This window comes from Corylus avellana, chromosome 4, assembly GCF_965113065.1.
Source record: "Corylus avellana chromosome 4, dhCorAvel1.hap1.2, whole genome shotgun sequence".
Classification (NCBI taxonomy): Eukaryota; Viridiplantae; Streptophyta; class Magnoliopsida; order Fagales; family Betulaceae; genus Corylus; species Corylus avellana.
Genome location: NC_142493.1, coordinates 29,320,639 through 29,348,506, shown reverse-complemented (window position 1 = coordinate 29,348,506; position 27,868 = coordinate 29,320,639). Strand labels below are relative to the sequence as shown.

General features: G+C 37.9%; 3 protein-coding genes across 3 annotated transcripts; 2 read left to right on the top strand and 1 right to left on the bottom strand.

Moving 5' to 3' along the window:
• Positions 1-1,505: 1,505 nt before the first annotated feature.
• Positions 1,506-5,589, bottom strand: LOC132178855 (peptidyl-prolyl cis-trans isomerase FKBP62). The gene is made up of 13 exons (XM_059591425.2): positions 5,190-5,589; positions 5,006-5,092; positions 3,854-4,114; positions 3,687-3,761; positions 3,514-3,594; positions 3,212-3,406; positions 3,021-3,107; positions 2,691-2,866; positions 2,485-2,607; positions 2,252-2,398; positions 2,032-2,159; positions 1,809-1,929; positions 1,506-1,688 (listed from the first exon to the last, which is right to left on the bottom strand). Exons 1-13 carry the CDS (start codon positions 5,383-5,385, stop codon positions 1,635-1,637), a joined length of 1,731 nt encoding a protein of 576 aa, XP_059447408.2. The 5' UTR covers positions 5,386-5,589; the 3' UTR covers positions 1,506-1,634.
• Positions 5,590-8,207: 2,618 nt separating this feature from the next.
• Positions 8,208-18,096, top strand: LOC132176960 (protein transport protein SEC23 E). Its single transcript, XM_059589126.2, has 12 exons — positions 8,208-9,287; positions 9,380-9,553; positions 10,431-10,592; positions 10,922-11,064; positions 12,022-12,097; positions 12,239-12,411; positions 12,528-12,609; positions 13,487-13,564; positions 14,081-14,242; positions 14,357-14,620; positions 14,865-14,969; positions 17,483-18,096. Exons 1-12 carry the CDS (start codon positions 8,532-8,534, stop codon positions 17,624-17,626), a joined length of 2,319 nt encoding a protein of 772 aa, XP_059445109.1. The 5' UTR covers positions 8,208-8,531; the 3' UTR covers positions 17,627-18,096.
• Positions 18,097-19,685: 1,589 nt separating this feature from the next.
• Positions 19,686-27,289, top strand: PRD1 (putative recombination initiation defect 1). The gene is made up of 9 exons (XM_059592062.2): positions 19,686-20,175; positions 22,063-22,172; positions 22,297-22,478; positions 23,048-23,356; positions 23,762-24,725; positions 24,817-25,531; positions 25,610-25,890; positions 25,961-26,630; positions 26,930-27,289. The coding sequence occupies exons 1-9, from the start codon at positions 19,711-19,713 to the stop codon at positions 27,164-27,166; spliced, it is 3,933 nt and encodes a 1,310-aa protein (XP_059448045.2). The 5' UTR covers positions 19,686-19,710; the 3' UTR covers positions 27,167-27,289.
• The last annotated feature ends 579 nt before the right edge of the window (positions 27,290-27,868 follow it).

Here is a 27,868-nt window from a genome sequence, read left to right as displayed (position 1 = left end):
ATTGTTATTTGGTAGGAAAATTCACTCGTCTCTCTTATTTTCTTTCAATTCGGAAGAACGAAAAATGGTCAGCCCAGAGAGAATGTTCGTAACTTCTCATTCCTTCCAACATTGCCTCCAAGCAAAAGATGTCTATCCATCCTCCATTTCCCTCTCCCACCCTCATTCTTCTTCCCACTTATTTTCTCCTTATCAAACACAAACAAAAGTTCAAGACGTCGTTGTTTATGTGTAAGAGTTCTTTTGCTATATATATTTTCTGCCAATTAAGAAAGAGTAATGATAGAGTTTACGCCGGCGTAAACTCTATCATCACTCATTAAGAAAATGAGGTTTGTTGGAAGACCTTTCGTAACTGCTTTCCTATGATCGACCTCGATCTTCACATTCTCCGCTGACAAGTTTGCCATTAAGATTTCCCTTCCCTTTGGGAATTGTGCTGCTCATGCCACAAAGACCCAATGCGATTAAGGTAATGTTCGGCAGTCGATGCAGCATTGTTAGTGGGTTTCCACGACACTGTTGGTTCAGCAAATTTTTGGTGGGTTTTTTCCTTGGCTATATTGCACAGATCGGTTGACGAGACCGGACAAAATCAGATACTCGGCTCACTTTGAAAAATTATTTGATGTCATAATTACCTTTTTGTCCTTCAATGACTTGGGCACCAAAAATACCTTGAGAAACTTCTCCCCAAGGGTGTTATTGTCATTTTATGATCATTGTAGTTGTTCAAGAAGTCATTTTTCCCACGCAATGTACCATTTGACTGTAGCCTTTCATTCATTGGCCACGAGGTCTGATATCTATCAACTCTTACTGTCCTTCAAACAATGTCGTGAAACCGATTTCCTCCGTTGTCATTTAACAAACAAGGCCTAAGCACTTTCCTCCGACATTGGAAAGGTACCATTTTTGAAAAGCATGGGAGAAAATTACAAAATATGAGTGTCCTCATGCAAGATTAGAGGATTTTATGGGAATTCAAGTTGCTCTATGTGATCAAATTGTTCTTAATCATCTTTCATTTGATTTGATCTTGGCATTTGCAAATCCCAGCCCTTAAAGGGTCCATTCAAATTTACAGTTTTAAATCATGCGTGGATTTTAATATACAAGTTGCATAAGTAATTTTTGAAAATGCAATCATCTTTAAAATTGTTAATCCATCATCTTCCAATTATTTTGATCTTTGCATCTTGCCAATCCCAGCCCTTGATTTTAAAACATATAATTTGAAACAATTTTTTAAAATGCAATTAAGCATTTAATAAACCGCTATTTAGCCTTTAAATTCACAGCTTAATCTTTCAAGTAGTATGTTTTTAAAAACACACCTCATACCTCACGTACTCACAAATAGGACACTTTACACAATTTTGTTTATAAACATATTTTTAGCCCACAAAATCACTGACTCTTCGAAGATAGAGGCTGAAACTCTTTCCTATGCCTTAATTCTTTTGTTTGCCTGGCCATATTGAGCATCTCACAGGATAGCTATCTACTCTAGCTGGCGATTGGAGTCAAAAGCATTAGATTTCTTTATTTTTCACTCTCAACTGATACAAATCTTAATCACAAGCCTCGATTATTATTTGGTTCTGGTGAGAGAGAGAGAGAGATGAAGGGTTTCATGCCTTGCCGTCAATGGCCATTGGTGCTGCCTCCTGCTTTGCTGCTGCATTCTGCGTATACGTGGTAGAAAAGCAAGTAGTAATAAGCTATCACAAATTTACAAAGACAAATCAAAGTGCAGCAATAAAATCAGATAAAAAGAGAATGTTTAATTGTGGTTTTCAACTTACCGATGATCTTGCTTGCTCATATTTGTTCATCTTTGCAAATATGCTGCCATAAAACTGGGCATCCTTCTTGTTATACTCTCTCACTTTCTCCTTCAAAGTTTTGTATTCCAGTTTTACATCCCTGACATCACAACCAACATCCCAGTGATGATCAACACTGACAACCCTTTACAGTCGTGGATCAGAAAACATATCCCATTATCCATGAAACTAGTGAAAATACCTGTTATTTGGGTCTATCTCAAGAGCCTTCTTGATATCCAGCTCTGCCAAATCTAAGTCAACAAGTTGCATGTATGCTTGCGCCCTCCTGTACAGAGCTTTCACATTGCTACTGTCATGTTCTAAAACCTACATAAACACAAATCTCTAGATGTCAGCACATGAAACTGGAAGACGTATAACACAATAATTGTCACACTAAACAAAATGCAAAGAGAGACCTTTGTACAAAGCTTCTCAGCCTGCTTGTACTCTTTGAGTTTCAGTTTGCAGGCTGCATTGTTAAGATTGCAGGTAGTTTTAAGCACCATCGCCTGCTGCTTCTCCTCATCACTGAAAGGAGTGTCACGCTCGATGAACCTTACAGCCTGTGCAACAGAATGAAAGGTATTGTTAGCTGGTCCATATCACAAGTAGGTAATATTAATATAGTATATTCGATTTTCATGTATACCGTTTCATATCTCTTTGACGCTCTTTCATATCTACCAGCCTTGAACAATGAATTCCCTTCTTCCTTCTTCTTTCCAGCTGCTTCAATCTTCTCCTGCGTGTTCATCTCCCAAGATTCCTTCTCCTACAGCCATTTATTTATAATTTAATAGATTATTCTCTAAGCAACTTATAATACAGATATATGTATCATCACCTCACACTCACCTTCACAAAGGAGAGCAACTCAACTTCATAATGTACAGTTGAATTGGCAGGAACAATTGCCAATTCTTGCTGTGTTTCAGATGGTCCAAAAGCGTACTCTGGTTGAATAGTCACCAGAGCAACTTCTCCCTTCTTCATGTTTTTCAAAGCTCTATCAAGACCATCAATAACTTGTTCTGGATACATATTCAATCCAAGTAGCTATTAGCTATTTCAAATACTATCTAAAAATTATTGGAGAAAGAAAAAACAAGGAACATAAGCATGGAAGCAATACTTGTAGAAGTGACAAGTTAGAAAAATGAACAAGAAAAAGAGAGATATTGTTACCTTCATCGATTTTGAATTCGAATGGCTCCTCATCATAACCCTTCTTTGTGAAGATAGCCCCATCGTGCAACTTGCCAATTAGTTTCACTGAAAGAGGACAAGGACAATAACAAAACTAAGTGGCACAAATTCACAAACATATTAAGGGACCTAAAGTTCCATAAATTGTTTCCTGTTTCCACCCACAATACCTTGAACAACTGCCCCATCATTTGGGCGCTCATATCCCTCTCCCTCCTTCAAGGTCTTCTTCAAAATTTTCTTGTCTTTGGTAATATCAGAAACAGCCTTCCAAGAGATCAACTCAAGAGTTATCAGGAGCGTGGCATTTGGAGGCACAGCAACTTCTTCACCAGATGCTGGTCGACCCATCTCCCCAAATGCATCTAAAAATAACAAAAAACGAGAAATACGGTTAATAATTGCCACCAAGGCACCAAGGTTATCAAAATAGAACATGCAAGCTAAATTAGCAGACAAGATCTAAGCTCACATTGTGGCTTCACTGTCAAGAGAGCTTTCTCTCCTTTCTTCATTGTTTTCACAGCTTTTGCCAGGGCAGGGCAGAAATAGCCTGCATATGAAAAGAAACATTGCAGTCACTTGAAGTAGCTAACTTAATGTGTGCATGGGTGCGTGTGTGTGCATATAGGAATGGAGACAGACCATCTCCAACAGTGAACTCCACCCCATCAGATTTCGAAATGAGTGTTCCATCTTCAAGCCGAGCTTCATACTTAACTGCAATAAAGAGAGAGAAAAAAGTATTAGTCGAAATTCATTTAAGCTGTGTGTCAGCAATCAAAGAGAGAAGTACTGGATTGATAATATACCAAAAACTTCATCCAAGTTTTTTGGGTACTCCCATTTCTCCCCTTCAGCAAGTATTTTCTTGAAAATACCCCCATCTTTGCATATGTCCCTGACGCTAGTCCAAGACAGCAACTCCACATCAAACTGAAGAGTGGCATTGGGTGGGATAGTTGGAGGGGATCCAGACTCGCCGTAGGCCAACTCAGAAGGAATGGTGAAAATAGCTTTTTCACCCTTCTTCATGGTTTTGATACCTTCATCCCATCCCTTGATCACTTGTCCTGCAATAAATAAACATCAGCGCGAGCTTGATCCTGAGAGCTAAATCCACAGACATGAGAACAGAGGCAACAGGCAACACCAACTCAAAACCACAGCAGGATTAATAGCCAGCCAATTTTCTTAAGGGACAACTTGTCAGTTTAAGAATGCTATATATAATTAAATGCTAATTAACAATAAAACTAGCAGCAGCGGAATTATTAAATGGAATTTCTTACAGTCAGCTTCTTTCCTTCTCAAGTCCTTTTGTGATGGCTATCAACTCTTTCAACATAGGTTAACTTGTGATGGCTATGAACTCTTATCATTCCAAAAAAAACCCTTTATCATTCCTAGCTATGAACTCTATTATTTTCTCTATTACATCTGAACACTTTTCAATTTTTTCTTGCAGTATATACAAACAAATTTTCAGATATATATTCCAGCGAACCCTTTTTAATTTTCAAACACCACCAACACTTTTCAGAACCCCAAACATAACACGCTATTTAAAAGCTCATCCAGGTACACTGGAGCATGTTTGGGATTGAGAAATCAAAAAATAATTTTTTGGCAAAAGCTTATTTTTAAGCTTTTGCCAAAATTCGTTTTCACCATGTTTTGACTTTTTGGATTCTTAAAATCGCTTTTAAAATTTTTATCAAACGAATATTTTTTTCTTTAAACGAACTTAACTTTTTGATTATTACATGCACTTTTAGGCCCATCAAAATCACACCCAAACCTGCTCTTACTTTTCGGATTAACAAATTCCTACATGTATCTAGTAATGATTAAGAACCACAAAACCCAGCCAAAGAGAGCCTGAAACACGAAGTTTGACTTGACATATTCAAATGCAGAACACATAAGCCAAAATTCAGAGCATTTGAGAGAGAATGAATTACCTTGGCCAAGCTTGAACTTGAATGGGATCCCCCTATCACGGCTCGAGTCGAACTGAGTTCCATCAAGCAACGTCCCTGTATAATGAACTGCAAAAGCAATACCAACCCATCAACACAATCGCCCCCCTATACCAAATTTCCAAAGAAAAAAAAAAAAAAAAAAAAATTCAAACCGCACACAAACCTTCAACTTCGTCCCCTGTGATAGGAGTCTCCCAGCCTTCACCCTCCTTGACCAGCTTCTTCTTCAGCCCCGCCTTCCCAATCTCCTTCTCCTCACCCACCTTGAGAATCTGGCCGCTTGGGACATCCTCCGGAATGTCCATTTCCTCGTCCATGTTCGCATCGCTCGCTGCCGGGAACTCGAAGTCGTCATCCATAGCTAGTTAAGGCTGTATACGAGTTTTGCAATGAAACAGAGAGAACGCGAGAGAGATATCAGAGGCAGTGAGCGCAATACGAGACTAATGCTTTCTTGGTTTTGCCATCACACGCCTGTGAGATGCTGGCTTTTAAAGGTGGCCGAGAGAGGGGAGGAAGAGGAAGGTGACGTGGAGTGTCTGGAGAGTTCTGAAATCTCAAACAGTCTGGATTGTTCCAGATTTGGACGAGGTTGGTAATGTACTTTTCAACGATCTCATAACGATGATGCTCTAGAGTCTAGCGTGGCAGCTGTTGCTTTACTCGCAACCGTCGCTAACCGTTTTATAATTTTTCAAGTGCTCGTTAGTTGTGTTGAAAGGTGTAAAAATTGGTAATTAATATAATTTAATGGGTCATATTTGAAAAAACAAATGTTTTGTGTGGGGTTCACAAATAAAATTGAATTGGTCAAATTTCAAGAAGTATTTTTGAAATTAGAAAAAAGAAATAAAATAGTGTTGCTTCATAGACAGTCAGGCTATAATTTTTTTTTTTTTTTTTTTAATCAAATGCAGGAAAATGTTACAAGGGAAGTCAGGCTATAACTTAAACGGCCAAACGGTTGCATACAATATATTTTAAATCGATGATTTTTTTTCCCTGTTTTTATTAATTTATTGATTAAGATATTAAAAAAAATAAGTTTATTTAATGTTTTCTAATGAATTTTCAAAATTAGAAAAATGGTTTATCTATTTAAAATTTCAGCCTTTTGCATAAAATGCCAATCTTACTTAAAATTAGTGTTGCAAATTAATAATAGGAAATGCTCATATTAGCATTCAATTTTACCTCAATAAGATGATCTAGATTTTCACCAATCCTTTTAGCATTGGCTTTTGTTATGTATTGCACTGGTAGACAATGGATTTAGAGCATTCATATCCGTTTCCATAATTTTTTATTAATTCTTTAGTTAATATGCTAGGTGTTCTTCTAGTGTTCTCATGGTGTCCTCTCAACTGTGATGTGGCTTTTAAAATCATTAATAGATTAAAAGTCAATAATAATAATCTCAAATTCAACGATGATTTTAAAAGTCACATCACAATTGAGAACACCTCAGGATAATACTAGAAGAGCACCTAGTATTGCCCATTTTTAAATGTGCTCCACATCCAACTATTTATTATTTCTCTACATTATTTGAATATCATTTCTTTATTCTTTATTGGAGAGAGATAAAACAAAAGTTTTAGCATTTCTCCAAATTTAGATAAGTACGATAGCTTAACTATATTTTAGATTGGAGGAATGTTAGGCTTACAAACAAATTTTACAAAAAAAACCTTTACAAATTGATGTAGTACAACATGATTGAATATAAGATACGTTCAAATTTTGAAAAACCTAATTATGTTTTGCCACATTAGTTCGTAAAAGTTTTTTCTATAAAATTTGTTTGTAAGCCTATTACTCCTCTTTAGATTGGGGATGACTATTAACTAATCCGATATGGAGCCGGTTCATGTGATCTTGGGCCTTTTCTTCTCTACGGGTTTGGTATTGTTTGTTGAGTTTTCCTCTGTGGGCCTTTCCAAAGGCCCACTCCATTGCTTGTTGGGTTTTCCTGTGTGGGTCTTTTCAAGGGCCCACTCTAGTAGTTCCCATTTTTTTTGAGTCACAGTAGTGGCTCGATGAGAATTTAAGCTAGGTGGCCTTTTTTCAAGAGCCCACTCTAGTAACTCACCATTCCCTTTGATCACAGTAGTGGCCCAATGCGAATTAAGTCAGGGACCCAGTCAAAATAATAAAACATCTTAGATAACCCGACGCAAATGCTTAAAACCCATAGCCATAGGTCTATAATTAATTTCTTGTATTGTAGCTCCCAGGGGCCATGCTTTAAGTAGCAGACGCAAATGCTTTAAGTTCATTAGAGCTCAAACTGGTTTATCTTCTCCCCTAATTGGATCAAACCCATGCTCAACTGTCGGAAAAATAATTTTCACCATTTGTTCAAATAATCTTAATAACCTAATCATAATATTAAATAATTTAATTATAATCTATTGATTATTTTAAAAGCCACATCACATTTGTGAACGCTTGTTCTAAAATTACTTTTGTAATATAATCTAAACTCAACTGTTAAACATATAATATATAACCCTAATCTTATCCCTATTAAATGCTTATCTGGTTCAATTTAGATGGCTCATTTCAAGTGAATGACCTAAATACAAAAAATTGATTTACAAAATAAAAAAAACAAAAAAACAAAAACCATTTTTTAAAGCTAAATAAATTTGTTTGGTGAATTTTATTTTCAGTCACATTAAATACAAAAAATACAAAAAATATTTTTAAAAGATATATTACACGGAAGCAAAACGATCCTAAAGTTTACCACAAGGGTGGTAGTTGAGTTGGTAGAAGAATTCCTTTCATCCTAGTGGTCGCGTGTTCGAATCCGCTTGCAGTAGTAGATGCGTGAATCAGATGCTACTTTGAAGGGGCTCTACTGGCTCACACCTTTGTGGGGTTATGGTGACAGGCTCGCCTTCCCAGACAGTAGCTATGGCTCAAATCGGATATTCCACAACGGGTGAGAACCCCGATGGTAACGCTCAAAGGGAAAAATTACACTGGTCGCCCCTTCCCACCTTTTTAATTAAAAAAAAAAAAAAAAAAAAAACAAACAAACTATCCAAAAGTTTTATTTGAGGTCCAGCACAGAAAAATAAAAAACCACATAAATCCAATAATTTAATTTTATATATATATATATATATATATATATATATAATGGAAACAAATAAACAGTTCCCACCCCGACCCCCACCTACGACATTTGTTTCGTTGGCGTTACAGTAGAAAGAGAAAGTGGTGGATGAATTCCCCTCGTTGATCTGCGTACAAGAATGGAAATACTAATACCATATGCGAAGCATTAGATCCAGAATTACGCGTTTTAGCTCATACATAGATTCACCAAAAGCCCCCAAACGCATCGTTCTATTTGCGGTGACCCCATTCTCTCTTTATTTCTCAAGGGGTCGCCCCTCTTTCTCTCCCTCCACATCGATCACAAAATTCGCATAAACCCAATTTCCAATTCACCTGAATTCCGCAGAATCTGAATCCTTTAGACAAAAGTGAGATGTCGGAGATGGCCAGCACAGATCCCGAGGGTCTCGACGGAGTGCGCATGTCGTGGAACGTCTGGCCGCGCACCAAGGTGGAGGCCAGCAAGTGCGTGATCCCACTCGCGGCGTCCATTTCTCCGATCCGCCCCCACCCGGATATCCCCACGCTCCCTTACGCTCCCCTCCGATGCAAGACCTGCTCGGCCGTCCTCAACCCCTTCGCGCGCGTGGACTTCGCGGCCAAGATCTGGATCTGCCCCTTCTGCTACCAGCGCAACCACTTCCCCCCTCACTACTCCATGATCTCCGAGACCAACCTCCCCGGCGAGCTCTATGCGCAATACACCACCATCCAATACGCGCTCCCCCAAAACCCTAACCCTAATCCTAATCTTGATTCTTCTTCGCTCCCGCCCGTCTTTCTCTTCGTGCTCGATACCTGCATGATCGAGGAGGAGATGGGGTTTGTGAAATCGGCGCTAAAGCGTGCCATCGGGTTGTTGCCGGAGAACGCGCTCGTTGGCTTCGTTTCGTTTGGGACTCAGGTTCAGGTGCATGAATTGGGCTTCTCGGAGATGTCCAAGGTTTACGTCTTTCGGGGCAGCAAGGAGATTACCAAGGAGCAGGTTTTGGAGCACTTGGGGCTCGGCGTTTCGGCTCGGCGAACTGGTGGAGTGGGGTACCAGAAGGTGGCACCGAATGCGTTTCCAAATTCGGGCATTACGCGGTTCTTGTTGCCCGCTTCGGATTGCGAGTACACGCTCAATGCGGTGGGTTATGGGATCCCATTGTGTGCTTTGGTTATGTAGGGATCGTTTTTGATTTGTTGAGAATTGGGTTTTGTGTTTGTTCTGCATTTCAGCTGTTGGATGAGTTGCAAACGGATCAGTGGCCTATTCCGCCTGGGAGTCGGGCATCACGGTGTACAGGCGTGGCTCTAAGTGTTGCGGCCGGATTGCTTGGAGCTTGTTCGATGGGCACTGGTGCGCGGATTATAGCTCTGGTTGGCGGTCCTTGCACGGAAGGGCCTGGCACGGTAAAAGAGAGAATAAAAAATAACTATTTTGACTCACCTGCTTGTAATTTGTGCTTGATGTTATCTTATCCTTGAATCGATTTTCCCGGTTGTATTGTCTGTTTTATTGGTGTTATACATGGTTCTTGTAGTTCTTAATCTTTATCTTATGCTGTCTTAAGTCACCTTTCTTGATACACCTTTTTTGTAGTACTAGGAATGCCTGATAATGTGGAACTAAATCTTGGCAGCTAATGGCAAGGCACTTTATATTATTTTGCAATGCGCATGAATTTAGCTGATACTATTAGGAGTTCGTCCAGATGATAATGTTTGTTGTGTAAATTTTACCTAAATGACCTTATGGTGCCGGACATACTCTACTCTTAGATCTTGCCCTTCATGTGGATGAAGTGCCATACATTGGGTCTCTTGATGTAATGAATTGAATTCTTATTCCCATTCCTATTTAGTGGAGTTATTCATGTAGTTAATTTTATGCTTTCATTTTTTAAATTCATATGTTGACAATCTTTTTTCCAGATTTTCAGATACCATTGATCTAATACATTAAAACCCAACTCCATGCCAACTTTGCATCTTTTTTCTATTCAATGTTTTCATCAATCAAACCTAAGACTGGTCTATGATCCATTGCTTGTGGAAAGACAAACTCCTCTTTGATCTGGAATTTACTTCTTGGAAATCATTATTTTTTTTATTCAAAGTTCTAGAGTTTGTGATGTATCTGTCGCTTTTGTTTTTTGTCGCCACAAGTCACCATAACCCTTGTTTCACTGCCCACACCTCACCATAATCCTAATTCACAACCTGTGAATGCTCAAGGATATGATATTCTTTTAAGTTCATGATTATTGATTTTAATAAAGTTTTGCAGATTGTATCAAAGGATCTGTCAGATCCTGTACGTTCACATAAAGATCTTGATAAGGATGCAGCACCTTATTTTAAGAAAGCGGTCAAATTCTATGAAAGTATTGCAAATCAACTGGTCAGCCAGGGTCATGTTTTAGACCTTTTTGCATCTGCTCTTGATCAGGTCTGTGTTGGTCAGCTTCTTAATTCTGTTGTGACTTCTAAATTCTTTGGTTTATATTTTTTATGTATGCTCACATACTGCATAACTGATTTTTGCATTTAGGTTTTTTAGTACTTTTTTTGTTGGGTGTTTTGTGGCATTTTTTTTTTCTTAGTATCTTGTAAAAGCTAGAAACATGTCTTTTGGCCTCTATGTCAAACTTTTAATTGCTTATAGTTGCAGCCAATTATTAAATCAGAGTCATCACATGTCCATTTGATAATCAGAACGTTTATGCACTGTGGATTGTATTTGATTATGCTTTGACTCTTGGCATTTTAAATATATAGGTTGGGGTTGCAGAAATGAAAATTGCTATTGAAAAGACTGGTGGCCTTGTTGTTCTAGCTGAAAGTTTTGGTCATTCTGTATTTAAAGACTCTTTCAAGCATGTGTTTGAAGAAGGGGAGCAGTCTCTTGGACTTTGTTTTAAGTGAGTTCATCTTTAAAATTTGAGGTTTCCTTTTCTTTTTCAATAACATCTGACCTAATGTTTCTGAGTCTTAAATTTTCCCCTTGTTTTGACATATTTTGTTTCTTTTAACTTGTTTCTCTAGCACCACTTAAGCTCTGTAAGATAAACATTCAACACTGGTGGTGCATTGGTGCTGCTGCGCCAGGATTATGGTTCTTGGATTTTGACTTTAGAGTTTATAGATCTAGCTGTTTACTTGTGATGGAATAACTAGTGGCTTTAGAAGTATTTTTCCAATCAGGAACATTAATAGGATCAGTGGAAGTGGGAAATTTCAGTTAGAAGAATGAGGCATCACTCATAAACGAAGAAAGAAAGGAAATGAAAAAGAATAGAGAAAGTGATTTTATCAGTAGAGAAGGCAATCAAGAAGTGGATAGTGCAAAAGCTTCTAATAGCGAATTTACAATTAAAAAAGAAAAAAAAAATGCTTCTAATGGCAACCTCAAGGAGAATTTTTTGGCTATCTAACTACCGCTTCTGGCAAGGAAGTGAACTCTCTCCTCTTGTTATATGATAATGCGTGTATCATCTTTCCTTAAGAGCTAAAAGGTATAAGATCTATTCAGGAAAATGACCATTTTTCTGTAAATGGCAATGTCGATCCTAGTGTCACCCATTACAACAAGGGAGTCACTTTGGGGACCAGGGAGAGAAGAAGAAATAAGCGATTTTGTGGTGTAAGAATGGGTGGGAAGAAGGGGAAAAGAGAGAGGAGGGGGGGGGGGGGGGGTGGCTCTGAGAGTAAGACTTCTCAAATTCTAGCATCTCTTACTTGCACAATCGACACGTACACCTTTTAATTTTAAATTTTATCTTCTGTTGCTTTGTCCTTATCCTATCATTTTCCCTATTCATGGCCCGTGTTTTAGGTTGTAATTAATTGCAATCTCACTTGCAACTAATTTGTTTCAGTGGCACACTCGAGATCAATTGTTCAAAGGACATCAAAATCCAGGGGATAATTGGACCTTGCATATCTTTGGAAAAGGTGGGACCAATTAATACTAACAAGCCTGATTTTGCTTAGCTTGTTGGTATTTTATTTGAAGTTTGTTTAAGGTCCATGTAAAGAAAATTGGACCAAATGTGTAATGGTGGGGTTTGATGCTGATTATTGCAAACCCTGCAGAAAGGACCTGTCGTAGCTGATACTGTCATCGGGGAAGGGGGTACAACAGCATGGAAAATGTGTGGTCTTGATAAAAGCACTTGCTTGACAGTGTTTTTCGATCTTTCATCAAGTGAGCGGTCAAATACTCCAGGAACTGTTAATCCGCTGTTGTACTTGCAGTTTCTTACAAGGTATGTTGGCAGATTGTATCAATGTGAGACTACCATATGCACATGGAGAACGTGTGTGCCTCTTTTTCTTTATTTGGAATGTGATTGACTTTTTATGGTCTTAAATGTAATTGCAGTTATCAAAACCCCGAAGGTCAATTAATGCTTCGAGTGACAACTATTAGTAGAAGATGGATTGATAGTGCTGTTAGTTCAGAGGTTTGCCTTTTTAGTTTCCGTATCTTTTTTTTATGCCATTTAAGGAGGTCATTTCTGTTATTGCACAAGAAACAACCGAACCTTTTGTCCCTTTGATATGGGTTGTTGTTGTTGACTTCATGTTTTTTATGACTTTGAAGGCATGAAAACCTTAAAGTTTATGAGATTTACTGGGTTCAATATACAGTATAAGACAACCACCTAACTAGGACATATCATAGATAAATGCAAAATTAAATAGTGAGGACATTGTTATATCTTTTAGTTTATCTGCTGGAAAAGCCCCCTGGCCTCTTCTGGTTGTTGTACAAAAGTGTATTGAATTGTTTCTGGAAGTGCATTTTGATATGTGATGTGGACTGTGGTAGAATAATCTGTGGGAACTCTTGAGATGAATTCTATTGTCATGAATTTGATATGGTATAGGCAAATAGTTGGTGAGGGAGATTGGCAGGGGAGTTCCTGCCGCAAATGTGTGCGTGTCCATGTCTCTAAGAAACTTTGTCTGTATGTTCTTATGATATTGATTGGTCATCATGTTTTATGTCTCCATGCTGCATTAGTGCCAGTTTTGTTCCTCGAAGATTGCCTTCTTCATGAATATTCAAATTATAGTATGCCTAGGTTGATTGAAGCTTCTGTTAAATGGTTGGCCATACTTCAGCCTGTATGTTTTGTTGCATGATAATTAATCTCTCACAGTTTATATTTCTTCTACAATTAACCCCCTATTAACTGCTGAGTTCCGTTTATCTCTACTCGTTGATTGGAGATCTCGCTCGATAGTTTTCTCCATTATTTCAGTTTATAATTTAGAATGCATTAGAAATCCATAAAGTGGAGGTTAATGCTGACAGGAAAAATGTTGCCTTTACAGGAATTGGTACAAGGATTTGATCAGGAGACTTCTGCTGTGGTAATGGCAAGATTGACTTCCCTGAAAATGGAGATAGAGGTATTTTACAAATTTTGTTGACTGCTGTTGACTTATTTTTTTTAACAGTCATATGTATTTGACCATCTGTTGTATCCCTAATTTTCTGCTTGTGTTTATTGTCTCTTAATCCTCATACATTTAATCTACAGCAAGTTCTATTCTTAGAGAAAAGAAAGAACAAAATATATAGAGAGTTTTTATGTGTGGCGTCAAGTACGAAGATATTTGGAACTTGACTTTTTTATTTGAGTGTAATGCTGCCTGCATCTGAACTTCTGCTTTTAATCAATCCAGTTCCCTTTTAATCAAATGATCTTCTTGTTAGCATTTGTATGCGGAGTCTGAAGTTTTGATTATTTTGTATTTTAAGAGCAGATTGCAGCTACCTCTAAAATCTTGTTTTTATAAAACACTGGGATTTCTGATTTCTTGCTTTTTCACTAGTGCAACTATAGATATGTTATATTTCTATATTGAAGCTCTTCAACCCTAAAGCAAAGTAAACCTCATGATGATTGATTTTATATTATTCAGGAAGGGTTTGATGCTACACGGTGGTTGGATCGGTCTCTCATTCGCCTCTGTTCGAAATTTGGTGACTACCGGAAGGATGATCCAGCTTCTTTTACATTAAATCCTTCTTTTTCGTTGTTCCCTCAGTTTCTGTTTAATCTGCGACGATCGCAATTTGTACAGGTATTAACTTGGTGGTTTTCATGTTCTTCTTTTTTTCTTTTGTTATCTTATATAACATGTTTACACGTGTCTAATTTACACCTTTTTTTGGGTGGGTTTATGGGGTACTGGCAGGTTTTTAACAACAGTCCAGATGAGACTGCCTATTTCCGCATGTTGTTAAACCGGGAAAATATCCCCAATGCCGCTGTTATGATCCAACCATCGCTGATATCATATTCATTCAATTCGCTGCCTGCACCAGCATTGTTGGATGTGGCTTCCATTGCAGCTGACCGTATTCTCTTGCTGGATTCTTATTTCAGTGTCGTAATTTTCCATGGAATGCAAATAGCTCAGTGGCGTAATGCAGGATACCATAATCAGCCAGAACACCAGGTTTCTACAATAATTGTCCTGGAAATGGTTGAGACGTTAGAAGTTGGCCTGAAATTTATTGTCATAGATATACGTTCTGTAAAGATTATGGTTACTGCACTTTTTTAAATGTTTCGATAGTTTTGACCAATCCATAACTGAAGTCTTTAGAAGTTTTAAGTTCCAATTAAGTGATTGGTTCCCTAGGTTGTGCATGTGTCTGATAAACTTTTCCATCTAACTTATAATATGTGTTTTCTATCAGGCATTTGCACAACTACTTCAAGCTCCTCATGATGATGCCCAACTGATCATTCGGGAACGTTTCCCTGTCCCTAGATTGGTGGTATGCGATCAGCATGGCTCCCAGGTTTGTAGAGTTCTTCAAGTTTCAGTTTTCTGAATGCTGTACTTGTCATTGTTATTAATTCTTCTTCCAGAATGCATTTTCTTCTAATGGGTTGCTGCACCATTCCTAATTTTTCTTCAGTCAATTAGTCTTAGCCCAAGCTAGCTATCCAAACATTTATAAAAACTGATTCTGTGGTATGTAATTTTGCATTCTCTTTATAACAGTAAAATAGTCACTAGAAAGAGTAGCTAGATGAGATTCTCTTGAGATGGATTGCTTGAATGGTCCTTTTACTTTGCCATTGTTGGCATCTGGTGACAAGGCAAAGGTTTATGTCTCGAATCTGCATAGTGGCAAATTTTTTGATATAATTGTGGACTTTGTTGCATTTGTTTTGATTGAATGACAATTCTAGGCTGCAAAATGGTAGCCTCAAATATCTTCCCTCTCATGTCTTGGATCCAAAACCCACATGGGGCACACTTGGCTAGCAGACCTGCTAATTGCTTTTAACTTCTGCTAAATTAGATCATGCTCTCATTTTCAGTTCTAAAGGTTGGCTCGATGTTTTTGCAAAGTTAATTTATGGGTGTCCTTTTTCTTGCAAATTTTATGTTTCCTTCTCAGGATACGCATATATGCACTAACTATAGGATATATTTTCCTGGACTATTGTTCTTGTGTTGATATTAAATATATTACTATGCTTAGTTTTTGGTAAAGTTTGCTCTTAAGTTAAGCTTATGCTATTTGTCTTGGCCAAGTGAAGCTTTTGTCCTTGGCTCCTCTTTTGTATTTACGAATTTATTAGCCTTTTGCATTATTTTCAACAAGTTAAATCTTGATCTAGATACTGTAGTTGGGGAATCAAATTATCTATAAAAGTTAAGCTTGGTCTTAGAGCTTGTCCTTCTGTGAATAAAAGTTAATTTTTAGAATATTAACTAAGTTGAAAACCATCGAACATTCATCATTGAAATCTAATTAGAAACGTTCAATGTTTGCATTATCCTTCAAAAATTATCTACTCATTGAACTTACTAATCACACTGTTAATATTTCATCCCAAAATAGATCGGGTGCTTTCTTTATTGGGGTTACCCCAAAATATATGGGAGTTTAAAACTATATTAACTTTTTCATATTACCCTTAACTTTGAACCACCTTTTTTACAAATTTGAACTGACCTTGATGCAGCTAAGGATATTTTAGTAAGTTTTTATATTTATTGTCTTATCAATTTTGGTGTGGAAGGAGTAGAAGATTACTTCTAAATAAATTCAGTAAATTAAAGTGATGATTGTCAACTTTTGTCACTACCACATGGGCCCTGGCACCAGGAGGGCTGAGGGTGTGTCTCTCCCTATGTGAGTTGGAATGGATAGCATTACAATCAAACTATTGCAATGAACACCTTTATTTTGAAATGGTGCATGCTTGTCAAGCTCCCTTCCGAATTGTAAAGTTTTGCAGTAACACGTGCTTTTTGTTCCCTTTCTCCTTTCATACCTATTCTAATTTATTTGAAAGGTAAGGAAGAAAACAAAAATAATCTTTTTACCTATCATTTTTTTTTGTTTTCTTCCTTCCATTTCAAATAAATTTTCCTTGTTTGGACTTGAAATTTAAATGGAAAGAAAAGCAACTAACTTGGGCCCTGTTCTGTTTACTACATGTACATAAATCTGTCTCAACTATATCTCTTGAAATATATTATGGGATCACTATTATCAAAGTTGTTCGAATTATATTTTAAATTGAGTAATGCTATATATCACCCTATCATCCCCTTCCCATCCCCCCAAAGTTGATGTGACGTGATCCCCATAACATTTGGCAACATTTGGCGCATGGGGATTGATTTTTTGGTTGGGGGGACCATTTTACATCAGCTTTGAAGGGATGAGAGAGGGATAATAAGGTGATGAATAGAATTACTCTTTCAAACCACTTTTTGAGATCAGACTAGTGTTACTTTGACCCATAACTCTTAACCTGGATTACCAGTGCCAAGATGACCTAGGCAATGGTTTAGTCAGGTGACGGTTGTAAATATTGAAAATTTTTGGAGGACTGATCTTTTAATTATTCAACTTTGATTTCAATGTTTGTATTTAAGCTGGCAAAAAACCAGTGATTTTGGCACATCTCTTGAAGTACCCTGGTCTTGGCTTTTAGATGACAAAGGGGTTAGCTGGGGTAGGCTTAGGTGTTATGTTCATATCTTACAGAAAGCAAAATATCTGTCACATTTATACATGATGTAACTGCTGTCTTCAAATCCTCAGCATGTGCAATACAATTTCTACTGCCATGTTTATGGTTGATTTTGGTCACCGGAGTTTCTCAGTCTGGTGATGTAAAACTACTTTTTATTTTTATTTTTTATTTTTATTTTATTTTATTTTTTTGTGGTTTATCTTAGGATTAATATGTGTAGTTCAACCAATGTGGTTGATATGATATTTTTAACTTTCATTTTATATTGGAAGCTTAATATGGTTTCGTTATCTCATCCCTTGCTGAACAGGCTAGATTCTTATTGGCGAAATTGAACCCGTCAGCTACGTACAATAATGCTAATGACATGTCTGGGTCAGATGTGATCTTCACAGATGATGTGAGCCTTCAAATTTTCTTCGAGCATCTTCAGAGGCTAGCTGTGCAATCTTGAGAGCCGAAAAGGGTTGAGACTTACACAGTTTCTCATATGAGTTTTGTTTAGAGGGAATTCAAGTCCTGTATCCTCGTGTTCCATTCGGTTTTTTCCCTTCTTTCCATTGTTTTAAAGATGAGAGATCAGACCCCGGATTATTTGAAAAATAAGGAAAAGCCTATGTTATTCTTTGGGGTTCTGGGGGGGTATAGCTTCCTTGAAAGAATAAGGGAGGGACATAGATGTTGGTTAAGTCAATGAATTTTGAGTTATAGGGAAAGAAAGGTATGATGGAGTGTAACTTAGAGGCTTCAGCAGAGCCAAGCAGCAAGATATATTGTCAAAATGATATTCTTTTGCCCATTTCGTTTTTCGTTTTTTTGTTTGTTTGTATTCACTCAGTTCAGAAATATGCATTGTGTACCAGACTTTTAAGTTATATACTCAAATGGGTTCATGCTCCTAGATTGGGAAGTTCAGGAACGCTAGTCAGTTTGTTCATGTTAATCTCTCTCTCTCTCTCTCTCTCTCTGGTGGTTTCTTCTTTGCTTAACAGATTCTGACTACTCAGATGTTGTGTGTGTTTGTGTGCGCGCCTTTGGCGGGGGAGATAATGAGTCATGATATCTGATGCGGCTACCCGACCCAGAAAGGTTGATGATTGTTCAAGTATGCAAAATACTAACGGGAGCGAGGGAGGGGGAACCACGGTTTTGCTTTTGTCAATGATCTTTTGATTTTCCTTTTCGAGATACATGTGGTTACCCGTAGACCCATAAGAGAGATGTTCAGGAAATTCATGCATACATTCTCGTGGTATCCAACTTTGACTATTGTGAATTGGAAAATCCATGCATAATGACAAATTATTTGCTTTTCGGATAACATGCCATCGAGTGTTCAACGTGGAACTTTATTTTATTTTCCAAGGTCTCCAAAATTGATACTCCTCGTTTTTTTTTTCTTCTTTCTTCTAATGAATCTACTATACCTTAAATGGATGCCGTTTGGGTACGCATTTATCACAATTTCATGCAAATTCACATAATAATTTATATTTTATCAAAAAAAGTGTTGCGAAAATTGTTGGCTCAAATGGAAAGTAGCACTACTTACAAAAGTAATAACAGGAGATGATAAAAAGAAATCAAGGAGCATAACAGATTACAAACAGAGAGAATGAGAGGAATTTCAGAACTTGGCTAAAAGCTTCTACCTCAACAATGAGGGGGTTCGTCCTTTTATAGGCGAATTACAATAGGTAAAAAAAATTACATCAGTAAAAAATTAATAGTAAAGGCAAATTTGTCGCAGCACTGTAGTGTCAACAGTGAAAGCAGCAGCAATAATGACTTCAATAGTAATAGATGTTGCACGGTATGTATATATAAGAAAAGAGAATAACTTATATAGGGAGGTTGCACAAAATGTGAGTTTTGTGCCACCAATCAGAAGGTGACACCTAAGCTAAATTTATTAGACTTAAGTTTTTAAAAAAGAGCCTAACTACACCAGATTATAAATAAAAAATAAAAAACAAAACAAAATTGAAGGGGTGGCTGGCTAGCCACCCCTCCCCCACTTGGGGTGGCGGCCGGCCACCCCATTGGCCATGGGTGGCGGCCAGCCACCCTAGATCCGGATCTGGGGTGGCTGGCGAGCCACCCCAGGCCATGGGAGTGGCCGCGGGCCACCCCCAGGCCACCCAAAGTGGGGGAGGGGTGACCAACCGGGCACCCCTTCAATTCTGTTTTTTTTTTTTATATAAAAAAAATTAATTTTTTATTTTATTAGAGTATAATCTGGTGTGGTTGAGTTTTTGTTTTAAGTATAAGTTTAATAAAATTGGCTGATGTGTCAACTTCTTATTGATGGCACAAAAGATGACTTTTGTGCAACCTCCCTATATAAGTTATTCTCGTAAGGAAATAGTAATAGGTTAGTTTGTATGAAAATTGTATAATCCCAAATATCTTCATGTCAGTTTTATAATTTTTATTTGCGCGAGTAAAGCCATTTGAGTCTTTTTATAAGCAGCATTGGAAGGTCACAATCCCCAACTCCCTCGCGCCAAAAATTCAAAACGGAAGGCACCGGAGACAATGCTCTTCAACGATTCAGAAGAACCGGACCTGGAGCTCGAAGAAGAAGCGGAATCCTTATCCTACTGTGACCCGGCTCCAATATGCTCCCAAGGGCACCGATCCACGCTCATCCTCCCCACCCAACAGGGCGGCTCCATCTGCCTCCTCTGCTTCTCCAACCTGGTCGCCGATCCTTTCTCTCCCACTCTCCACGTCTCCTACGCCCTCTCCCAGCTTTCCCTCGCCGTCTCTCAGCCCCAATTCCTCCACTCCCTCCGTTCTCTCCACTCCCACCTCCTCGTCTCCCCTCTCGTCAAGGCTCTCTCTTCCTTCGACGACGAGCCCATCGCACGCCAGCTCATTGATCTGATCCTCAATCTCTGTGGTTTCGGTGATGGATCGCTGTGCGCTCAGTTTGTCGCCATGCTTTCGGATCGCCTCGCGTCCGGCGCGTTGGCGTGGAGTCGCCGCCAGGTGTTTACGGTAATGCCATCTGATTTAATTGTGAATTTTGAAATGGTTGTATTGTCGATCATATCTTGCCCGACTTTCTGTTTTGGTTGTTCGGAAAATAACGGAAAACGAAGGAAAATCGAATTTGTAATTCGTAACTGTTTCTGGTGGTGGCCTTGGTTTGCTGTGACATTTTTTGATAATTTTTCCTAGTTTTCATAATTTTATTTTATTTTGTATTGAATGGTATAACTGAGAACCAGAGAATTGATTGATTTTTCTTTTTTCTAAGTCTCAAACCTTCTTCGCTTAATCCAATCCGGTCTCTCTCTCTGATCTCAAACTCCGTTCACAGCTTCAGAGTCTGCACCTTCGGTTTGAAATGCCTTCCGAGCAACTCAAATTTTCCTATTAATAAGAAGGAGAAAAAAAGAATCAGAGAATTGAACCATTTCGGATCATATCTATTTTCAACACATCAACAAATTTTTTTTTCTACATTAAGCCTATGTAATGTTCTTCTGAAGTTTCCAGTCTTCGTTCTGTAGCATCTAGGTTTGTTAAATTGATATTTCAATATTTCAATTGTTGTATTTCATTCTACATTTTCTCAACAATGAAAAAAATAAAAAGAAAAAAAAGGAGAGGCAAGAGTTGCTGGACAAATTTGGTCGAATTGAACAAGCTTTTATTGCTATTCTTGTATTCAGTTGCTTTCTCTACTTGGAAGATAATTTCAGATAAGAATCGATAGCGATTTTTGAGATAATCAAATCATATGAGGAGCTACGGAGAAATTTTCAATTTTATTATTTCACTTGCTGAAATATCTAGCTTCTTGTGCTGATTTATCACTTATGTTAGTGAGCCTAAAAATGAAGAAGCCTAGAATGGACTTTATTCAACTTCATTACGTAATTTAATCAATTGCAAGGTTGGGCTTTATCGAACAAACAGAATATGTGTGCTTGATGCGTGGCATTCAAATTCTGCGTGAAGAATTGGTTATGCAGTATTTTCTTAGGAGGTTACCAAGTTCCCAAGAAAGAAATTGGTCTCTAGAATTTATGAGCATTGGAAATCTGAGATATGATATATTCATCACCCCTCTCTCCCATCCTCCCAACAAACAAATGTGTGTGTGGGGGAGCACGTAAGGAAGAGAGGAAAAAGGTGCTTTCATCTATCTCAACCAGTTTCCCAAGTCATTGGAATCCAGACCGGCTCAGAGCATCACTGGCACTATACCCGTCCAAGAATCTCCATCTGCTGCAAGTTAAGTGGGTGAGCTAGAGTCCCAAACCTGACTTGGTCTTATATGACGTCAATGAACCCAATTGTTTTGGGACATGAACATGCTTACCCATTTTACAGCTGTGGAGATTACTTGGGACTCAACCCTGTGTCAGCTTGATAGCTTGTAAAATATTGACGGGTTTTTCTAAATAAGCTCAAAGATGTCATCTAACTTACCTTGTAAAGTCTGTAAGAGTTCGTAATGGAGAACTAGAGTCAGTGTCTGAGCATGAAAGCTTAAAGGTGTGTATGGGAGAGATGACCTGAAAGTTAAGTCCCATATCCGGAGCCCTCAAATTGAATACTGTTGATATTATCTCATCCTTTGTTGGTTATTTTTTTTATACATTACCTGTTTATTGTATGATTTATTTTCTTCTAGCTATAATTAAATGTTTTACATGATGTAATAAAAAGGAAAATTAAAAAGAAAAAAAAACAAAAATTATGCATCAGCGAGACCGTGAGGATCATTGCATTTAATGATTAAGGTTAGAGCTTACAATGGGGCGCATTAAAAGATTCATTGACTTCTGAGGAAGCAATATCTTTCCTGAGCGTCATATTTTCTAAGCCTTAAGACATCTCACTGCCCTCCATTGTATGAATTCTTAATTGCAGCTTCACTGCTTAGGGGTTCTCTTAAACTGTCAGACATATAATCTCTATGCCCACATCAAAGACAAATATGGCCTTGTTTCCAATCTTGTTGCAGGTCTTCAATTGCCAAGGTAACAAAAAAAGCAACCTGGGTTGTGAGACTTTTTTTTTTTTTTTCATACACATCCACCACATTATACTACTTACCAAAGAAATCTATGACTTTTTATTAAGTCCTCTATTCCTTTAACACAGTGAGGAGATCCGTGGGGAGATCCTTTTTGTTCTGTACAAGGTATCTGTTCTCCAGTATGCATCAGAGGATGGTGATGGAGATGGAACTGATGTTTTACTGGCCTTTTGTCCCAAGATCTTGCACCTGGTGATGGATGCCCTCATGAAGACCCAAATTGATGATGTCCGCTTGAATTGTCTAGGTTTGTCTCAACTGCTTCTAATATTTCTTTCCTTATTCCTGGAAAATTCACGTACGGTACCTCGTTATTTCCGTTGGGAAGGAGAGGGAGCAAGATGTGAACAACATTTTGGGCAGATGCCAAGAGCCTTTTCCCTTGAAGGTTTGTTTTTTAGGATCCATAGGCACACAAATATCTTCAGAATAATATGAAGAGGAACGTCACAAACTAAATCATCTTTTAGAGAATATGTAGGTAGTATGCATACCGTGATATTACATAAGTCAGACCACTACATGATTATTTGACCATGACCATCAATATTTTATGTAATTTTTTTCTCATACTAAGAGACTAAAATTGTTATAGTTCTCAAATACCATGGTAGTCTAGAAACCTACTGTGTGCATGTTGGCTCAACTATAGGAAGAGACTTGTCAAATAGTTCATTGGCATATGCAGCAGTCACTCTGACACTGCATGGAAAACTCACTCATCCAGATGCACTTAGTTTTGAGTCACCTTCATCTCATCTTTATCATTATCACTGTCATCTTTCAACTAACAATTTTCCAATTATACTTGCCTAGCACTTCTGACGGTTTTGTCTCAGAGAGGGTTGTTTGCTAATGTGGATGCAAATGACACAAGCAGCATGAATTCGTATGAAGCAGATTACTTCATAGCAGCAGAAAATGGAAAAGATGGGCCTCCTTTGCATACCATCTTTGCTGAGGCCATTAAAGGCCCATTGCTTTCGTCAGATAGCCAAGTTCAACTGAGCACACTAGATTTACTCTTTCAATATTTGTCTTGCGAAGGTGCTTCAGGAAAGCATATCCAAGTCCTGGTAGAAGAAAATATTGCAGATTATGTGTTTGAAATACTTAGATTGTCAGGTGAACAAACTTGCTCTGCATATTTTTTTTAAAAATGGTACTCTCTTTGTAATACAACATGAACTATCAGACTAGCCACTGGAACCAGAGATGATGCCTTTGAACTAGGGTCCACAATTGACATATGAATTCAATGACTCAGTTGCTGTAAAATTTTGCAATAGTCCAATCTAATTTGCCTCAATTTTTCTCATCATAAAGTTGTGTGCTTGGAAAACTTGATTCTGATTGTATTATTTGCTAAAAATCTCACAGTAATGCGACTTAATGCATGTGAGGATTGTTCAATTGTATACCCCGTAAGTTAAACAAAAAAATAAGTACTTTCCATGCATGTGACTTAAAGCATCTGTTTGTACTGCAAAATTTAGTTTTGTGCTAATGAACTTGTCTATTGATGAACAGAATGTAGGGATCCAGTTGTCAACTCTTGCATTCTGGTACTTGATCTTTTATCAATGACTGACCAAGCCTTCAAACAAAGGCTTTTTGTTGGATTTTCTACTCTGATTCCAGTAGTAAGATATGTAGCTGAAGTTCCTTTTCATCCCGTTCAAAGTCAGACTCTAAAGCTCATATGGAACTGTGTTTCTGATTGTCCTGGGATGTTATCTAATTCTCAAATAGAGGAGTTAGCTCTTGTTTTCACAAGGATGCTTAAAAAGCATACTGAGGGGGAGATGGGCATGCTTCCTCAGACATTGATAATGCTCTGTTCAGTCTTCGTAGCTCTTATGAAGCTTTCATCTTCTCATGGGACTCTAAACCTGGCAAGATTAGTTCAAGAAGCATCAAAACATGCCATTTTAGGCTGTCTAGATATCTCCGAAAAACATCCCATTCAACTTTTGCACTCCTTGTACCTACTTAAAGAGGCATATCTGTACGGTCATGAAGAAAATTTAAGCGAATCCAGTAGCATGGAACTACGGAAGTGTGTGGTGGATATATGCACAACACATTTATTGCCTTGGGTTGTAACAGCTGTCAATGAGATAGAGGAGAATATCGTCCTTGGGGTGCTGGAAACTTTTCATTCAATACTGCTTCAGGATTCTGATATCCAAGCCATGGAACTTGCAAAGGCCCTGGTTTCAGCATCTTGGTTCAGTTTCTCATTTGGATGTCTAGGCTTATATCCTACAGAGAAAATGAAATGCAGAGTATATCTGATGCTCAGTTCACTTGTGAACGTACTTCTTGGAAATGACTCTGGGCAACCCATTAAAGATGCTGCTCTATATCTGCCATCTGATCCTGTAGATTTGATGTTTTTACTTGGTCAAAAGAGCTCTCATAATTTGGAATTGTCTTCTTGTCAATCTGCCATTTTGCTGATATTGTACACCAGTTCTTTGTATGATGAAAGGTAATTGATCTCATGATTTCATCTTCCTCCTATCACTCTGTTTGATGGTATACTATTGCTTTCCTCACATCCTTAGTATCTTCTTCTCCAGACTTGCAGATGAGAGGTTGGTTTTAGCTTCTCTGGAGGACTATCTTCTTGTAAATTGTAGTGATTTACAATCTGGGGCTGCTGATTCACTTGCAGTGATGCGACTGGTGAATCTTTATGGTCTTTTCAGGGGTCTTGCCGAAATGGGCTACCAAATCCCCTACAGTTTGAAAGCTGAAGGGATCCTTTTCCAGCTGATGACTGCAAATGAATGGGATTTTCCTTCTACTGGAATTCACTCGGCATCATTAAAATGGTTGTTTCAACAAGAGAAAATCAGCAATCAATTGTCTTATCAGATTCTGAAATTCTGCAGAAGCGATAGCTCAAATGGGACAGACATCATTGTCCATGGAAGAAATGATCAAGTTCCATATGCACAAGCAATTGCAGGGCTAGTAGCAGCGGGAGATAACTATGTAGCAACAATTTTTGTATGCTTGTTAATAGAGCTTGCCAAGGATAGTGGCCAAGAACATGACATAATTTCAGTGGTTAATCTCATAGAAACCATTATTAACATCTTTCCAGCTGCTTCAGAACAATTATGTTTGTATGGCTTAGGGAAGGCAATCTACACTCTTTATTATGATTCAAGCCACACATATTCCCCACAGATATTAATGGCCACCTCAGTTTTGATTTTTAACATTTTAAGTTTGGTGCGGCCTGAGATTCTTATTGATGATGAAAATTGGCTTGCAGTGATAATGAAGGTGATTAATTTAACTTTGACCAGCTCTAATTTGCTTGCAGTTGTAGGAAGTTAACCAAACAGTCTACTTTCTTTGTAGTTGATGAAGTTCTTTAACCCCTCAGAGGCTGCAGATAGGTGGAATGTTGAAACGCTTGTTGTAATTGGAATTCTTTCCCTGGTTTTGCACCACTCCACCAATGAAGCACTCGTTGAAGCTTCAAAAACTATTATTTTTAATTCTTCTCTCGTCTCTGCAATCAACAGCACAATCCGTGCTGCCAGCTTAAAGGGGACTGCTTTGGTGGACCATGATGAGGGAACAAGCATAGGAGAAACTTTGATATTTGCGCTTTTACTAAATTACTTTTCTTTAATAAGGTCAGTACCACCTATTAAACACACTAGCATGATCTAAGTTTTTGAAGCTAACTTTTTTTTGTTGCTCCAGTTTGCCTGCTGTTCTACCAGGGTTTGTTGATTGGCACAATTTCTTTGATCCACAAAAGAGGACGGAACCACTATCCTTCATTGGCATCCATTGCCATGACCTATGCAGACTCATGCATTTTGGGTCTTCTCTGGTGAAGCTTGTTGCTTCCTACAGTCTGTTAGAGTTGCTTACCCGATTATCAGACCAGTTATGTGAAAAGCACTTGGAATCAAAATGCACTATGGGTTACCTAATGTCTGTAATTGCTGTGTTAGAAGGGTTGGTTTTTTACAGCGATCCTAGAGTGGCTATGAACTCTGGCATCTGCCTATCAATAATTTTGGGATGGGAAAAGCTGGATATGCAGGAGACAGCAATGGTTGACAAGAGCAGTTGGTGCAGGCTGATCGTGGAAGAGCTAGCAATGTCTTTGGCAGCTCCATGTTTGTCATCAAAATCTTTCATTAATCATCACAAACCTGCAATTCATGTAGCTGTGGCGATACTGAAACTCCAAAAGGTTCCTGGGTGGATGAGATCTGTGTTTGATGATACCTGCATATCTTGCATAATTGAAAATCTTGCGACTAGTAATGTCAGCACAGAGATGGTATTGTTGATTCAAGAGCTACTGGATTCTAAGTTCCTGAAGACCGAACAAATTGCTAATCTAAATCGGGTCCTCCAGGTGCAAATTCCTTGATCTATATCACGCTTTTCTTTGGTTCAATTAACAAGGAAACAAAAGGATTAGTTTCTTCTTCTTCTTCTTCCTTTTTTTATTTTTTATTTTTAAATTTCTTGTATGCATAACAATGGTTCATTATATCATTGTTAAGTTGGTTTTAGTATCATTATTTTCTCACTCACTGCAAGACTTCATAACATTCAAACCCTCAGAAGGTAAAAGCAATTAAAGGCAGTGTAATGAAAAAGAAAGATAACAAACAACTATTAAATTTCCAATTAATGTTGTTGATACTGCAGGCTCTCAGAAAGCATATGTATGCTGACAATGCTCCTGATGATCGAGTAGATGAGCATGTGAAGAAGATAATTACTACCCCAGATGATATGGGAGAAGTTCGTGAGTATCTCGTTTACTTGATGTCATCCAAGTCATCTCTAGATATGGATTCCAGGGGATTACATTTTGGGAAAAAGAGACTGGTAGAAGAGATAGAGTTGTTTTTTAGGACCATAACAGTGGAGGATGACGGCTAACGGAATTTTGCAAGTCCATTTTGCTTTATTTGAACGATTTTTCGCACTATCGCTTAGGGACCTAAGCATGTAAGGTACTAAGGTGCTTGTCCTTGTGAAGCAAAACCCACATCTTAAAGATAACAAAGATAACGTACATGAGTCTTTGGATATCCAGTATATATATATATAACATCTATTATCTAATCTAATCTAATATCTAATATTCTAATATTCTAATATTAAATGAAACTGAGTGTTTAAGTTTTTTTGACTTCTAAGTAGAAGAGGCTAATATTAAAACATGTGGCATTCCATTTATTTGACAAGTGATTATTAAAAAAAAAATTGTTTTTTTTTTTTCGACTGTTCTCTCTCTCAATCTCAACTGTCATCAAACATTGTTTATCCCCACATTATCTAATATTTAATCTAATCTAATCTAATATCTAATAAGATTACATATGTCTGCTACATGCCTCTTTTCAAAATAAATCATGTACATAACCATTTTCACAATTCCATCCGGTGCAAACTTTCAAAACATCGTTTCAAATTTCCACCATTTTTTGTTAAGATGACTGAATAAAAAAAATACTCTCTCATTTTTCTCTTTCCTTTTCTTTTCCTCCTCTCTCTCTCTCTCTCCCTCTTCTTTTTCTTTTCTCTCACGCGCGCAGGCCTCTGCCTCTCTCCCTTTTCCTTTTCTTCTCACCCATTCTG